Raw genomic sequence first — 16792 nt, 5'->3', positions numbered from 1 at the left:
ATGCAACTGGGGAACATTGTGACACGTTAATAGCGTTTGGTATAAGAAAATATTCCCACTTGAGTTCTCCCTGAAGACCGTTGTCCTTCTCTGCTCCCTGGCAGAAACTAGCTTGTGTTCCAATGCAACTGGGGAACATGGCGACACGTTAATAGCATTTGGTATCAGAAAATATTCCCACTTGAGTTCTCCCTGAAGACCGTTGTCCTTCTCTGCTCCCTGGCAGACACTAGCTTGTGTTCCAATGCAACTGGGGAACATTGTGACACGTTAATAGCATTTGGTATCAGAAAATACTCCCACTTGAGTTCTCCCTGAAGACCGTTGTCCTTCTCTGCTCCCTGGCAGACACTAGCTTGTGTTCCAATGCAACTGGGGAACATGGCGACACGTTAATAGCATTTGGTATCAGAAAATATTCCCACTTGAGTTCTCCCTGAAGACCGTTGTCCTTCTCTGCTCCCTGGCAGACACTAGCTTGTGTTCCAATGCAACTGGGGAACATTGTGACACGTTAATAGCGTTTGGTATAAGAAAATATTCCCACTTGAGTTCTCCCTGAAGACCGTTGTCCTTCTCTGCTCCCTGGCAGACACTAGCTTGTGTTCCAATGCAACTGGGGAACATTGTGACACGTTAATAGCATTTGGTATCAGAAAATACTCCCACTTAAGTTCTCCCTGAAGACCGTTGTCCTTCTCTGCTCCCTGGAAGACACTAGCTTGTGTTCCAATGCAACTGGGGAACATGGTGACACGTTAATAGCATTTGGTATCAGAAAATATTCCCACTTGTGTTCTCCCTGAAGACCGTTGTCCTTCTCTGCTCCCTGGCAGACACTAGCTTGTGTTCCAATGCAACTGGGGAACATTGTGACACGTTAATAGCATTTGGTATCAGAAAATACTCCCACTTAAGTTCTCCCTGAAGACCGTTGTCCTTCTCTGCTCCCTGGCAGACACTAGCTTGTGTTCCAATGCAACTGGGGAACATTGTGACACGTTAATAGCGTTTGGTATAAGAAAATATTCCCACTTGAGTTCTCCCTGAAGACCGTTGTCCTTCTCTGCTCCCTGGCAGACACTAGCTTGTGTTCCAATGCAACTGGGGAACATTGTGACACGTTAATAGCATTTGGTATCAGAAAATACTCCCACTTAAGTTCTCCCTGAAGACCGTTGTCCTTCTCTGCTCCCTGGCAGACACTAGCTTGTGTTCCAATGCAACTGGGGAACATTGTGACACGTTAATAGCATTTGGTATCAGAAAATACTCCCACTTGAGTTCTCCCTGAAGACCGTTGTCCTTCTCTGCTCCCTGGCAGACACTAGCTTGTGTTCCAATGCAACTGGGGAACATGGCGACACGTTAATAGCATTTGGTATCAGAAAATATTCCCACTTGAGTTCTCCCTGAAGACCGTTGTCCTTCTCTGCTCCCTGGCAGACACTAGCTTGTGTTCCAATGCAACTGGGGAACATTGTGACACGTTAATAGCGTTTGGTATAAGAAAATATTCCCACTTGAGTTCTCCCTGAAGACCGTTGTCCTTCTCTGCTCCCTGGCAGACACTAGCTTGTGTTCCAATGCAACTGGGGAACATTGTGACACGTTAATAGCGTTTGGTATAAGAAAATATTCCCACTTGAGTTCTCCCTGAAGACCGTTGTCCTTCTCTGCTCCCTGGCAGACACTAGCTTGTGTTCCAATGCAACTGGGGAACATTGTGACACGTTAATAGCATTTGGTATCAGAAAATATTCCCACTTGAGTTCTCCCTGAAGACCGTTGTCCTTCTCTGCTCCCTGGCAGACACTAGCTTGTGTTCCAATGCAACTGGGGAACATTGTGACACGTTAATAGCATTTGGTATCAGAAAATATTCCCACTTGAGTTCTCCCTGAAGACCGTTGTCCTTCTCTGCTCCCTGGCAGACACTAGCTTGTGTTCCAACGCAACTGGGGAACATTGTGACACGTTAATAGCATTTGGTATCAGAAAATACTCCCACTTGAGTTCTCCCTGAAGACCGGTTTTGTTCTCTGGTCCCTGGCAGACACTAGCTTGTGTTCCAATGCAACTGGGGAACATGGTGACACGTTAATAGCATTTGGTATCAGAAAATGTTCCCACTTGAGTTCTCCCTGAAGACCGTTTTTGTTCTCTGCTCCCTGGCAGGCACTAGCCTGTGTTCCAATGCAACTGGGGAGCATGGTGACACGTTAATTGCATTTGGTATAAGAAAATATTCCCACTTGAGTTCTCCCTGAAGACCGTTGTCCTTCTCTGCTCCCTGGCAGACACTAGCTTGTGTTCCAATGCAACTGGGGAACATTGTGACACGTTAATAGCATTTGGTATCAGAAAATATTCCCACTTGAGTTCTCCCTGAAGACCGTTGTCCTTCTCTGCTCCCTGGCAGACACTAGCTTGTGTTCCAATGCAACTGGGGAACATTGTGACACGTTAATAGCATTTGGTATCAGAAAATATTCCCACTTGAGTTCTCCCTGAAGACCGTTGTCCTTCTCTGCTCCCTGGCAGACACTAGCTTGTGTTCCAATGCAACTGGGGAACATTGTGACACGTTAATAGCGTTTGGTATAAGAAAATATTCCCACTTGAGTTCTCCCTGAAGACCGTTGTCCTTCTCTGCTCCCTGGCAGACACTAGCTTGTGTTCCAATGCAACTGGGGAACATTGTGACACGTTAATAGCATTTGGTATCAGAAAATACTCCCACTTAAGTTCTCCCTGAAGACCGTTGTCCTTCTCTGCTCCCTGGAAGACACTAGCTTGTGTTCCAATGCAACTGGGGAACATGGTGACACGTTAATAGCATTTGGTATCAGAAAATATTCCCACTTGTGTTCTCCCTGAAGACCGTTGTCCTTCTCTGCTCCCTGGCAGACACTAGCTTGTGTTCCAATGCAACTGGGGAACATTGTGACACGTTAATAGCATTTGGTATCAGAAAATACTCCCACTTAAGTTCTCCCTGAAGACCGTTGTCCTTCTCTGCTCCCTGGCAGACACTAGCTTGTGTTCCAATGCAACTGGGGAACATTGTGACACGTTAATAGCGTTTGGTATAAGAAAATATTCCCACTTGAGTTCTCCCTGAAGACCGTTGTCCTTCTCTGCTCCCTGGCAGACACTAGCTTGTGTTCCAATGCAACTGGGGAACATTGTGACACGTTAATAGCATTTGGTATCAGAAAATACTCCCACTTAAGTTCTCCCTGAAGACCGTTGTCCTTCTCTGCTCCCTGGCAGACACTAGCTTGTGTTCCAATGCAACTGGGGAACATTGTGACACGTTAATAGCATTTGGTATCAGAAAATACTCCCACTTGAGTTCTCCCTGAAGACCGTTGTCCTTCTCTGCTCCCTGGCAGACACTAGCTTGTGTTCCAATGCAACTGGGGAACATGGCGACACGTTAATAGCATTTGGTATCAGAAAATATTCCCACTTGAGTTCTCCCTGAAGACCGTTGTCCTTCTCTGCTCCCTGGCAGACACTAGCTTGTGTTCCAATGCAACTGGGGAACATTGTGACACGTTAATAGCGTTTGGTTTAAGAAAATATTCCCACTTGAGTTCTCCCTGAAGACCGTTGTCCTTCTCTGCTCCCTGGCAGACACTAGCTTGTGTTCCAATGCAACTGGGGAACATTGTGACACGTTAATAGCGTTTGGTATAAGAAAATATTCCCACTTGAGTTCTCCCTGAAGACCGTTGTCCTTCTCTGCTCCCTGGCAGACACTAGCTTGTGTTCCAATGCAACTGGGGAACATTGTGACACGTTAATAGCATTTGGTATCAGAAAATATTCCCACTTGAGTTCTCCCTGAAGACCGTTGTCCTTCTCTGCTCCCTGGCAGACACTAGCTTGTGTTCCAACGCAACTGGGGAACATTGTGACACGTTAATAGCATTTGGTATCAGAAAATACTCCCACTTGAGTTCTCCCTGAAGACCGGTTTTGTTCTCTGGTCCCTGGCAGACACTAGCTTGTGTTCCAATGCAACTGGGGAACATGGTGACACGTTAATAGCATTTGGTATCAGAAAATGTTCCCACTTGAGTTCTCCCTGAAGACCGTTTTTGTTCTCTGCTCCCTGGCAGGCACTAGCCTGTGTTCCAATGCAACTGGGGAGCATGGTGACACGTTAATAACATTTGGTATAAGAAAATATTCCCACTTGAGTTCTCCCTGAAGACCGTTGTCCTTCTCTGCTCCCTGGCAGACACTAGCTTGTGTTCCAATGCAACTGGGGAACATTGTGACACGTTAATAGCATTTGGTATCAGAAAATATTCCCACTTGAGTTCTCCCTGAAGACCGTTGTCCTTCTCTGCTCCCTGGCAGACACTAGCTTGTGTTCCAATGCAACTGGGGAACATTGTGACACGTTAATAGCATTTGGTATCAGAATATACTCCCACTTGAGTTCTCCCTGAAGACCGTTGTCCTTCTCTGCTCCCTGGCAGGCACTAGCCTGTGTTCCAATGCAACTGGAGAGCATGGTGACACGTTAATAACATTTGGTATCAGAAAATATTCCCACTTGAGTTCTCTCTGAAGACTGTTGTCCTTCTCTGCTCCCTGGCAGGCACTAGCTTGTGTTCCAATGCAACTGGGGAACATGGTGACACGTTAATAACATTTGGTATCGGAAAATATTCCCACTTGAGTTCTCCCTGAAGACTGCTGTCCTTCTCTGCTCCCTGGCAGACACTAGCTTGTGTTCCAATGCAACTGGGGAACATGGTGACACGTTAATAACATTTGGTATCAGAAAATACTCCCACTTGAGTTCTCCCTGAAGACCGGTTTTGTTCTCTGGTCCCTGGCAGACACTAGCTTGTGTTCCAATGCAACTGGGGAACATGGTGACACGTTAATAGCATTTGGTATCAGAAAATATTCCCACTTGAGTTCTCCCTGAAGACCGTTGTCTTTCTCTGCTCCCTGGCAGACACTAGCTTGTGTTCCAATGCAACTGGGGAACATGGTGACACGTTAATTGCATTTGGTATCAGAAAATACTCCCACTTGAGTTCTCCCTGAAGACCGTTTTTGTTCTCTGCTCCCTGGCAGACACTAGCTTGTGTTCCAATGCAACTGGGGAACATGGTGACACGTTAATTGCATTTGGTATCAGAAAATATTCCCACTTGAGTTCTCCCTGAAGACCATTTTTGTTCTCTGCTCCCTGGCAGACACTAGCTTGTGTTCCAATGCAACTGGGGAACATGGTGACACGTTAATAGCATTTGGTATCAGAAAATATTCCCACTTGAGTTCTCCCTGAAGACCGTTGTCCTTCTCTGCTCCCTGGCAGACACTAGCTTGTGTTCCAATGCAACTGGGGAACATGGTGACACGTTAATTGCATTTGGTATCAGAAAATACTCCCACTTGAGTTCTCCCTGAAGACCGTTTTTGTTCTCTGCTCCCTGGCAGACACTAGCTTGTGTTCCAATGCAACTGGGGAACATGGTGACACGTTAATTGCATTTGGTATCAGAAAATATTCCCACTTGAGTTCTCCCTGAAGACCGTTGTCCTTCTCTGCTCCCTGGCAGACACTAGCTTGTGTTCCAATGCAACTGGGGAATATGGTGACACGTTAATTGCATTTGGTATCAGAAAATACTCCCACTTGAGTTCTCCCTGAAGACCGTTTTTGTTCTCTGCTCCCTGGCAGACACTAGCTTGTGTTCCAATGCAACTGGGGAACATGGTGACACGTTAATTGCATTTGGTATCAGAAAATATTCCCACTTGAGTTCTCCCTGAAGACCGTTGTCCTTCTCTGCTCCCTGGCAGACACTAGCTTGTGTTCCAATGCAACTGGGGAACATGGTGACACGTTAATTGCATTTGGTATCAGAAAATACTCCCACTTGAGTTCTCCCTGAAGACCGTTTTTGTTCTCTGCTCCCTGGCAGACACTAGCTTGTGTTCCAATGCAACTGGGGAACATGGTGACACGTTAATTGCATTTGGTATCAGAAAATACTCCCACTTGAGTTCTCCCTGAAGACCGTTTTTGTTCTCTGCTCCCTGGCAGACACTAGCTTGTGTTCCAATGCAACTGGGGAACATGGTGACACGTTAATAGCATTTGGTATCAGAAAATATTCCCACTTGAGTTCTCCCTGAAGACCGTTTTTGTTCTCTGCTCCCTGGCAGACACTAGCTTGTGTTCCAATGCAACTGGGGAACATTGTGACACGTTAATAGCATTTGGTATCAGGAAATACTCCTACTTGTGTTCTCTACGAAAACCGTTTTTCTTCTCTGCTCTCTGGCAGACATTGACAAATCGCTTCTTCTTTTCTCAGAATAAACATTCTTCTTTGCCATTCTAAACTTCTTTTAGTTACTTGGCACTTTACCGTTACTTACCTTTTCAAGAATGAGTTTTTTCAAAAACATAGACAACATTCGAAAGTATATGATATTTGATAACATATAGGTAACCTAAATACAATTTTAAACGGCTAGGTCTACCGTGTTGAATAAGGGCAAAATGGAATTCGACCGGTCTTATCTTAGTTTGGTTAACCTCATTTCAGAGAATAAATGACAGACTCAGTGATAGAGAAGTACTTCTATATCATTGGACAGACGATAACAGGAGATATTCAAATTATCTAATCCAGCAACAATAATTTTGGTTTAGAATTTTTATGATAATTAATTAGCTGTGTATAAGTTCCTTCTTGGATGTGATCGTTTCTTTTTTTAGTGTTGTTGGGCAAAATTCAAATGGTCACCTGCACTCTACGAGTCAAGGTTTCTAAGGCTATTATCACAGTCAATTTGCCCTTAAGTTAGTTATCTTGCCATTGCCATCAAGACAATTTGTGCTAAAGCTTATTGTGAGATTTGAAACCAATCTCATGTTCGACATTGAAAGGAAACGACGTAAACATGCCCCTCTCATCACAGATAGAAATTGTTGAAGTCAAGTTCATTTATGCTGCTAGACCTTCCATATGCGCTATTGGCAATTTTAACCAACATTTCAAAATGTTTATTCGTTGTGAGTTGCTTCTTGGTGATTTTAGTCGCTTTTGAAAGTGTATTTCTTATAAAACCAGGCTGGCAAATTGCAAATACCTTTGTGATGAAAGACATAGTGACCTTTGACATAGTGAGGTTTGTGATTTTAGTTAAAGAATATTTGAAAATAAAATGTTTCAGGTGCACTTGATATAAACAACTGTAAATTCCACTGCTTAGTATTTTTAACTTCGTGTTTTCTCTTTTGAAGAGAGAAGCAGTTAGAAAAAGCGGTGGGTTACAATTAGAAAAAGGACTCAAAAACTCTGATTTTTGTTTGTTTACTCCATTTTAATCCTCCCTTTGCTGACAAACATAAATGACATCTCCAGGCTAAAATTATGATATTTACACAATCTAAATAATCTACATTTACACATTTTACCAAAAAATAAGCCTAGAATAAATTTGAAATACAATCAAAATATCTAAGTTTAGTATATTTATCAAATAAGACATCTAGTTGACAAGGAAAATTAGAATCTGTGGATCAATTTAAAAAAAATCAAATTGAAACAACGATCAGAGATTTATGGTTAAAACAAATTTTTGATGATCCCGTGTCAAAAAATAATTTACATGAAAATTTTGATGATAAATTTACTTGGAAAAATTATCAGAAAATTTAAAACAAGATAAATATATTCTTTAGAGCAGTTGTTTCCAGGAAATATGATTTTTTCTGTTAGTCACTTGTCAAATACATAGAAGAGTATCTTTATTGAGGAACGGTGAGTTGTACAAATTGCTGACCACGTGACAACATGGAGACTAACTGAAGAAAAAACTGTAACATTTGTTGACAGACTTTTAGACTACATCAGACGGTTTACAGTCAGAGTAATCCATTTCATGCACGACCGAGATAATTTATCAGTGAGACGAGATACCCATGTCATGCACGACCGAGATACCCCTGTCATGCACGACCGGGATACCCCTGTCATGTACGACCGAGATACCCCTGTCATGCACGACCGAGATACCCCTGTCATGCACGACCGAGATACCCATGTCATGTACGACCGAGATACCCCTGTCATGCACGACCGGGATACCCATGTCATGCACGACCGAGATACCCCTGTCATGTACGACCGGGATACCCCTGTCATGCACGACCAAGATACCCCTGTCATGTACGACCGGGATACCCATGTCATGCACGACCGGGATACCCATGTCATGCACGACCGAGATACCCCTGTCATGCACGACCGAGATACCCCTGTCATTTACGACCGGGATACCCATGTCATGCACGACCGGGATACCCATGTCATGTACGACCGAGATACCCCTGTCATGCACGACCGGGATACCCATGTCATGCACGACCGAGATACCCCTGTCATGCACGACCAAGATACCCATGTCATGCACGACCGAGATACCCCTGTCATGTACGACCGAGATACCCCTGTCATGCACGACCGAGATACCCCTGTCATGCACGACCGAGATACCCATGTCATGCACGACCAAGATACCCCTGTCATGCACGACCGAGATACCCCTGTCATGCACGATCGAGATACCCCTGTCATGCACAACCGAGATACCCCTGTCATGCACGACCGAGATACCCATGTCATGTACGACCGAGATACCCCTGTCATGCACGACCGAGATACCCCTGTCATGCACGACCAAGATACCCATGTCATGCACGACCGAGATACCCCTGTCATGTACGACCGAGATACCCCTGTCATGCACGACCGAGATACCCCTGTCATGCACGACCGAGATACCCCTGTCATGTATGACCGAGATACCCCTGCCATGTACGACCGAGATACCCCTGTCATGCACGACCGAGATACCCCTGTCATGCACGACCGAGATACCCCTGTCATGCACGACCGGGATACCCCTGTCATGCACGACCGGGATACCTATGTCATGCACGACCGAGATACCCCTGTCATGCACGACCGAGATACCCCTGTCATGCACGACCGAGATACCCCTGTCATGCACGACCGAGATACCCCTGTCATGCACAACCGAGATACCCCTGTCATGCACGACCGAGATACCCATGTCATGCACGACCGAGATACCCCTGTCATGCACGACCGAGATACCCCTGTCATGCACGACCGAGATACCCCTGTCATGCACGACCGAGATACCCCTGTCATGCACGACCGAGATCTTTGGCCCGTCTTTCCAAGCTCTACACTACTGACACGTACTGGTTCGAAAAGACCATGGTAAGAATACTCTGTCAACTAAATACTCTGTTATATTGCCTCCCAATGCTTCTCTGCACCCAAGCTTTCAGTAAAAATGAGTTTTCAATCTGAAAGCACAACATTGAACTAGTTTTGGGATCAATTTGAACTGGTATTCAAGACAGTGAAAGTGCTTCAATTACACAATGGCACACCTTGTAGAGATAAGTTCAAAGAACAAACCATAGAAATTATTTTTGATGAAGAAACTCTAAGATTTGAGACACACAAGAAATTAAAGATTGGCTAAAGAAGAGTAAAGTATTGCAGCCAGGCGCACACTATTTACACAACGAGCATATAATTTAGGCAACTGAGTTAGCACACCGCCTGACATCTTTTGATGTTGTGGACACGATCGACTCTGTCTTGGATATTTTGGTCTGGTTTGATTAAATAACGTATTCTCTCAATAAGAGAGCCAGGTGTCGTCAGAATACGGTAAATGGCCACACCAGGAACCCACAAAATCGAAGCGGCAGCCAGACACCAGCCAATGACTTCGGCCCAGTCAGGATATCTGTTAAAAATAACACAACTTCATAATTGCTTTGAGTTAACACTAAAACTGTTCTTAACATGATCAAAAACCTTCATCTCATGTTAGTATAAAAAATGTTGGAGTATCAAAGATGTTCCATGAAAATTCAACAAAATTTCATCGTTCGTTTGCATAAAAACGTCTTCATGACAGAATCGAATAAAATAGAATCTCCATTACAGAATAAAGTTTTATCAAATATTAAAATTACGTTTGTTTATAACAAGGAAAATCTTAAGGGCAACAAGAAAGGTTAAACGTTTGCTAATTTCCCGGCGTTTTTCTGAAAAGAGCGATATAACCACATGAAAAAAAATCCAACCAAAGAAATAAAAAATGTATAATGTTAATTAAATTCTTGCTCTTAACACTAATGATCTAATACATTTGCAATTCACAAAACATTATTTTGGAAAGGTACATACTTATATGTTCCATAATTAATCCCTGTCCACGTGGCCAGACTGAATATAAGTAGGCCTCCGATAAGAAGAGGAGACGCAAACTTCCAACAAAACTTCCACCAAACACTGGGCCTTTTACCGAGCATGAATTCCATGTCGTCAATAAATCTGCCAGCCCCATAGCCATAGGACAGAGTTAGAACTTCACATAGGGCAACGAAGAGCAGAGAAACACCTCCTGCTTGCCAGTTGAACAAATTTAGCACAAACATTCCTCCCTGCAAAAAGCGAATTTTTTGGTGTAGCTGTTTAGATAGCACAAAAAGCAGTTGGGCAGGTCAGGGAATTACGTTCCAGATATGGTTGCATTTGCTCAGTCAAATATGGGTAAATCGATTTATCATTCTCTCTGCATAGCTTAATTCTGTAGCCAGCAGTGGTCACCACCTGCTTTGAATTAGCTGCATGAAGAGTAGCTGTTTATAAAATTTGCGGATTTCAATAGGCCAGAAGGCTACGATACAAACTTGTCACTGAACAATTGCGTTGACATCATTGAAATATGAGAATGAGGCTTCTTATAGCTGGTCCAAGCCACATTTATGCAGACTGTGTTTAGTTCCAGGTAAAAGTAGTCGGCTTCTAGTCTGCCATAGAGTTTTTAAGTGATTGGGCCACAAAAAGTTTTAGAATTTAGATCCCTTAGCAAGAAAGAGCATCATGAACTACCTCTTAACGTGCAAAATCAGTCAAATGTGTTACGAATCGCCTGAGAAAAGGCCACATAAGCACAGGCTCTTTTGCCATAAAACCTCTGTAATTTGGTCTCTGTTTAAAAAAATTTATGAAAAGAGTCAAAATAACAAATCTTTAAAAATAACAAAGCAAATCTTTTAGTGGCCAAATTCAAAAAACTAAAAATAATATTTCACTCCAATACCCAATTTTACTGCTTAGCTGAGAGAGGCACAATTTGTGTTAACACTTTGACCAAGGTTGCTGTTCTTGAAAGGGGGAGTTGCTGCCCTCGAGCCAAACACCATTGGATATTGAGTTCTACACCTTAATCATTACAACGCAGAAACCACAAGCTCTAGTTGTTCTGCATGCACCAGAAAGCCATACACACAATTCTATTTCTTTACATTGAAGTTTTCTAACCTGTGTAACGAGTGGAAGCCCCAGCAGGAAGCATAAGAAACAAAGCAACCCTGTAAAGGCCGGTTTGTATTTGCGAAGGTATTTTGGATATTCGTCGGTGAGGCCAGTGATCACAGCTTCAAACATGGCGAATTGGGTGTCAAGGCCAATTGTGAGAATCATAAAGAAGAAAAGGAAAGCCCAAAGCGGGGAAATTGGCATTTGAGCAATTCCTTCTGGATATACCACGAACACGAGGCCCGGACCTGAAAAAAAATTTCAAATCGTATATCAAGGGCCATAAAACCTGACAATGAAAACGCAATGAATTCACCTTAAGTTTTTAGCTGAGATTTTCTGTCAACACTAAGGGTTTTTGAAAAAGAATTATCATTTTGGTACCTGAGGTGACAACATCCTCCACGTTTTTGCCAAGTTTGAAGGCCATATGACCAAGAACACAGAAGATAGTGAAGCCAGCAAAAACACTTGTTAAACAATTAATGAGCGATATAGAAACTGCATCTCTAGAAAGTAAATGAGTACAATAATAGAAAAGATAGTTCAAAACATCAAAATGCGTGAAATGCATAAACATAAGAGTCTAAGACATTTGTGTAAAAACAGCAAAACTTTTATGTATTAAATAGCTTTCTTTAAAATGTTATTGTGTTTTGCTCTATACGCAAAATTAATCCATCTGCACACCATCCTGATATCTTCTCCGTTAGAATTTGACTTGTAACATTAGATCAACATCCTCAGCGTCTATAAAGAGGTTTATCGCCTATATTCTAAATTGTATTTCGATTCATTGCGTTTAGGGACATCCGCAAATATTGACTTGCATATGCCTGGGGCCACAGCATCTTGTCTTGTCACTTATCAATATTGTCACTGCATATATTTGCACTAAGTCAATCTAAACACGCAAAATTGTCCGACAAAGTCACTTCTTCACGGCAATCACATGAGCCTTGTTGTATTCTACTGTAAATGGTTTCAACAGAACTAGCAAACTAAAGAACAAAACAGAAAATCGACATATCGATGTACTAATCAACCAGAAATAGCAAACAAATACAAATCTTTTGGAAAACGGTTTTGCCAAGGAGACATTATACAGTAGCTAAGTGGCGACATGAAAAGCTATATTTTCATAAATTTGGATATTTTTTATCAAAATCTGGAAACTACCATACGATACATCAAAATCCATGAAGTATTGTCAATTGGCAACGTCATGGGTATGAAACGGTCATCAAAAGACATTTTAGGGAAAAATTGTTATTGTCTTGGCGTTGCTCGTAAATTCAAGAACGAAGGCCGAAGTACAGTTAAAAGGAAAGGACCTGTTCAATTCGATTATACCACCTGAAATTTCGATAGAATTAACTGATACCATTCACTCTTGTTTCGTAATTCTGTGTTAATTTATTCTATTGTTTTCTAGTCATTGTTCACTGATAACCAGTTTCTAATACTATCTTATACGTATATCAAAATCTATATAAAAAAACACTGAAAAATAAGCAAAAACATCAACAAGTTACACTGGCACAGGTACACGTCGGATTGGTTTTTAAACAAGATAGGAGTTTCACTGAAGCAGTGCTGGGGCAACCCGAAGAACTTCGCATCGCCAAACTGGAGGGAAAGTCATTCCACCATGGAAATGCAATCCAATCTAAGTACTTCGCCTCTTTTTCATTGCAAAACTGTTCAATGTGAAGCTGTTTTCATCCAGAGCCCCGCTCCTAATAAAGCCGCCTCGTTTCCATTTTGTGTATGAAATGACAGCAGTTCTCCCAGAAAGCATTAACACTTTCAGAGGAATAGGGAGGATACTCGGGGGGGGGGGGGGGGTTGGTACCTTAACATATTTGAAGGTACAGGAAATTATCGGTATCAGTTTTTGAAATATGTGCGGAACTATGGGTACCATTTGAAGAAACATGCAGAATTATGGGTACCATTTTGGAAAATATTGCAAAATTACTAGGAGGGATATTTAGCATTAACAAAATGAATGACCAGTTAGAAATAAAACTATGAAATCTGTGTAATATTGAGATTTTGGAGCAAAGGACATGCAAAATTTGTATAACGATTTTCATGCGCTTTAAAAATTTTATTTGCTTTGCGTAATTATGGGTATAGTTTTCATCTTGTTTGCGGAATTATGGGTCACATGTTTTCAGACATTTGCGGAATTATGGGTCCCAATTTTTAACCAAAAAGGCACGTCCCAATTTTTAACCAAAAAGGCACGTCCCAATTTTTAGCCAAAAAGGCACGTCCCAATTTTTAACCAAAAAGGCACGTCCCAATTTTTAACCAAAAAGGCACGTCTCAATTTTTAACAAAAAAGGCACGTCCCAATTTTTAACCAAAAAGGCACGTCCCAATTTTTAACCAAAAAGGCACGTCCCAATTTTTAACCAAAAAGGCACGTCCCAATTTTCAACCAAAACGGCACGTCCCAATTTTTAACCAAAATGACACGTCCCAATTTTTAACCAAAAAGGCACGTCCCAATTTTTAACCAAAAAGGCACGTCCCAATTTTTAACCAAAAAGGCACGTCCCAATTTTTAACCAAAAAGGCACGTCCCAATTTTTAACCAAAAAGGCACGTCTCAATTTTTAACCAAAAAGGCACGTCCCAATTTTTAACAAAAAAGGCACGTCCCAATTTTTAACCAAAAAGGCACGTCCCAATTTTTAACCAAAAAGGCACGTCCCAATTTTCAACCAAAACGGCACGTCCCAATTTTTAACCAAAAAGGCACGTCCCAATTTTTAACCAAAAAGGCACGTCCCAATTTTTAACCAAAAAGGCACGTCCCAATTTTTAACCAAAAAGGCACGTCCCAATTTTTAACCAAAAAGGCACGTCCCAATTTTTAACCAAAAAGGCACGTCCCAATTTTTAACCAAAAAGGCACGTCCCAATTTTTAACCAAAACGGCACGTCCCAATTTTTAACCAAAAAGGCACGTCCCAATTTTTAACCAAAACGGCACGTCCCAATTTTTAACCAAAAAGGCACGTCCCAATTTTTAACCAAAAAGGCACGTCCCAATTTTTAACCAAAATGACACGTCCCAATTTTTAACCAAAAAGGCACGTCCCAATTTTTAACCAAAAAGGCACGTCCCAATTTTTAACCAAAAAGGCACGTCCCAATTTTTAACCAAAAAGGCACGTCCAAATTTTTAACCAAAAAGGCACGTCCCAATTTTTAACCAAAAAGGCACGTCCCAATTTTTAACCAAAAAGGCACGTCCCAATTTCTAACCAAAAAGGCACGTCCCAATTTTTAACCAAAAAGGCACGTCCCTGTCAACAATTAGGCTTAGTCAATTTCTAACCCTAACCCTAACCCCCGAGGGGAAGAACATCTTTATTTTGGCGAAATTCTTTCTCGATACAGAAATTCTTTTCTATTTCATCTTATCGAAAAGATTCCTAGCTTATAGCACCGTGTATTAAGAGAACTAAACAAAATTCAATTCTCAATGTTATTTTAGCAATGTAATTTGACGATTGAATTTAAGCTAGTATGGCTTTAGTGATATCGCGCAAAAAGTGCGGTTGTCGGTTGTCGGTTGTCGGAGAGAGTTCCTTCACTTTTAAGGCATACAAGGATTATTTTGTCACCGACCATAGCTACTGTTGGCTTGCGAAATGGAGGAGATTCTAGCCAACATCTCAAAACCGAAATTCTAACATCTCCTGTTGGTGAGAGCAGTCCTAAATGGAGACCAATCTAACGCCATGCAATCCAATTCCTTTTAGCATCACGTTAGTTCCAAGGATAAATAAGATTAAGATACTCAGAGAAACAATAAAATAATCAGACAAACGTTTCCATTAAATTCTGAATGGCAAAGTGAGTCTCTTACCTTATGCAGTTATTTTCGAATTTGTTATAGCTGCCAAACGTTATCAGGGATCCGAAGCCAATGCCGAGAGAGTAACAGATTTGAGTAGCTGCTTGCACCCAAACATTGGCGTCCAACAATTTTGAAAAGTTTGGTTTCAAATAGAAGGAAACGCCTTTAGATGCACCTTCTAGAGTGGCTCCTCTGATGAGAAGAACAAACATGAGGAAGTACGGAAATGTCGCTGTGAAATAGACAACCTGCAAGAAAACAAAACGCTTTTTATTTCAAGAAACATTTCATTCAGAGTTACTTATACAGGGAAGCTTTCATCTAGCCACGAGTCAGAACCGGGCCTCGACATAGTCCCTGTCATAGACGAAATTGATGAAATAAGCCACCAGCCTCAACAATTCCATTTGCGTTATCGAATTATAGGTTCTAGAGTACGTGAACTAATCTATGAAGCTGTAGTGATATATAATGTTGCTGTCGATACCCAGTGATTGCCCGGCCCTACAATTTACGTGTAGCTGGAAAGCGATGGATTATATCAAATTAAAACTTAGTTCAAGAAGTCCCTTTCCCTCTCGCTATACCTATTCTTAATTTATGCAAGTATCGGCACCCTAACCTAGCCTGATTCATTGTCGACAATTATTTTCATTTGCCCTAAAAGTGCATGGTCAGCTGAAGTTTCTGAGCCATGGCAGGATGAGCTAGTCGTCACAAAACTACGAGTGCCATTGAATACACTGATCTGATTGGCTGAAACTCTGCACTGAAATTTAGTTGATTTGTTAAGCACTGAAGAGTAAATTTTGAATTTAGCCAAGTTGTTCAGTTACAATTGAGCTTACCTGAAACCGCGGCCTTTAAAAAATTTACTTCGTCCATTGGCTATAAAGATTTCATGCAGGGAAGCTAGTTAAATCTACATGTTTACGGAAGGATAATATAATAAGAATAGCAAATTGATAGAATTTGAATGAAATATAAATCAGAAATACCTTTCCAGATGATTTGATGCCTTTAAAAAGACAAAGGTAAACCAAAACCCAGCCAATGATCAAACAGAATACCAACTCGACTCTCATTTCTCCCATATCGCCAATACTTTCTGTGATTTGCAGCACATAGCGTTCCCAGAATTCTTTGCTAGGTGAATTAACATTATCCAGATTTACAGAACAGGTTGTTGTGACATTAGACGTCAGGTTAACTGCATTTGTGATGGTATCGTTTTCAAGGAACGATGTCAGTGGCGCTACAGTTGATAATGCGTCGCTGTTGCTTGCTGTCCAGTTACTTGACTGGGTCGAGTTTAGCTGGGGCTTGCAGTTCTTTGCATCTTAGAGATAAATATATAACTCAATAACTATTTTATTAAGATGCACCAAGAAAACATAAGAGAAACAGAATGTTTTTGTTTTGTCATAAACAAAAAGCGGTTTTTGAGGCCCACTGTCCCGCTTTCAAGAATATCTTTCTGATGCTTGGC

The 16792-nt window shown here is 41.7% G+C and overlaps 1 protein-coding gene across 3 annotated transcripts in view; it reads right to left on the bottom strand.

The window, feature by feature from the left end:
- Nucleotides 1-9511: 9511 nt before the first annotated feature.
- The window catches only part of LOC135691099 (sodium- and chloride-dependent GABA transporter 1), a 33998-nt gene continuing 26717 nt past the window's right edge, over nt 9512-16792 (bottom strand). For all 3 annotated transcript variants that reach the window (XM_065208855.2, XM_065208857.2, XM_065208856.2), the window contains exons 4-9: nt 16302-16642; nt 15313-15551; nt 11808-11932; nt 11427-11671; nt 10287-10543; nt 9512-9840 (exon numbers count right to left, since the gene is read on the bottom strand). In XM_065208855.2, the coding sequence (XP_065064927.2) occupies nt 9639-9840; nt 10287-10543; nt 11427-11671; nt 11808-11932; nt 15313-15551; nt 16302-16642 (1409 nt within the window). In that variant the 3' untranslated portion in view covers nt 9512-9638. The remainder of the gene's footprint in view (nt 9841-10286; nt 10544-11426; nt 11672-11807; nt 11933-15312; nt 15552-16301; nt 16643-16792) is intronic.

The sequence above is a fragment of the Rhopilema esculentum genome, chromosome 4 (assembly GCF_057945365.1).
Source record: "Rhopilema esculentum isolate cy_ngs chromosome 4, ASM5794536v1, whole genome shotgun sequence".
NCBI classification, from domain to species: Eukaryota; Metazoa; Cnidaria; class Scyphozoa; order Rhizostomeae; family Rhizostomatidae; genus Rhopilema; species Rhopilema esculentum.
The sequence above is the reverse complement of the archived record's forward strand: the minus strand, read 5'-3'. Positions and strand labels throughout refer to the sequence as shown.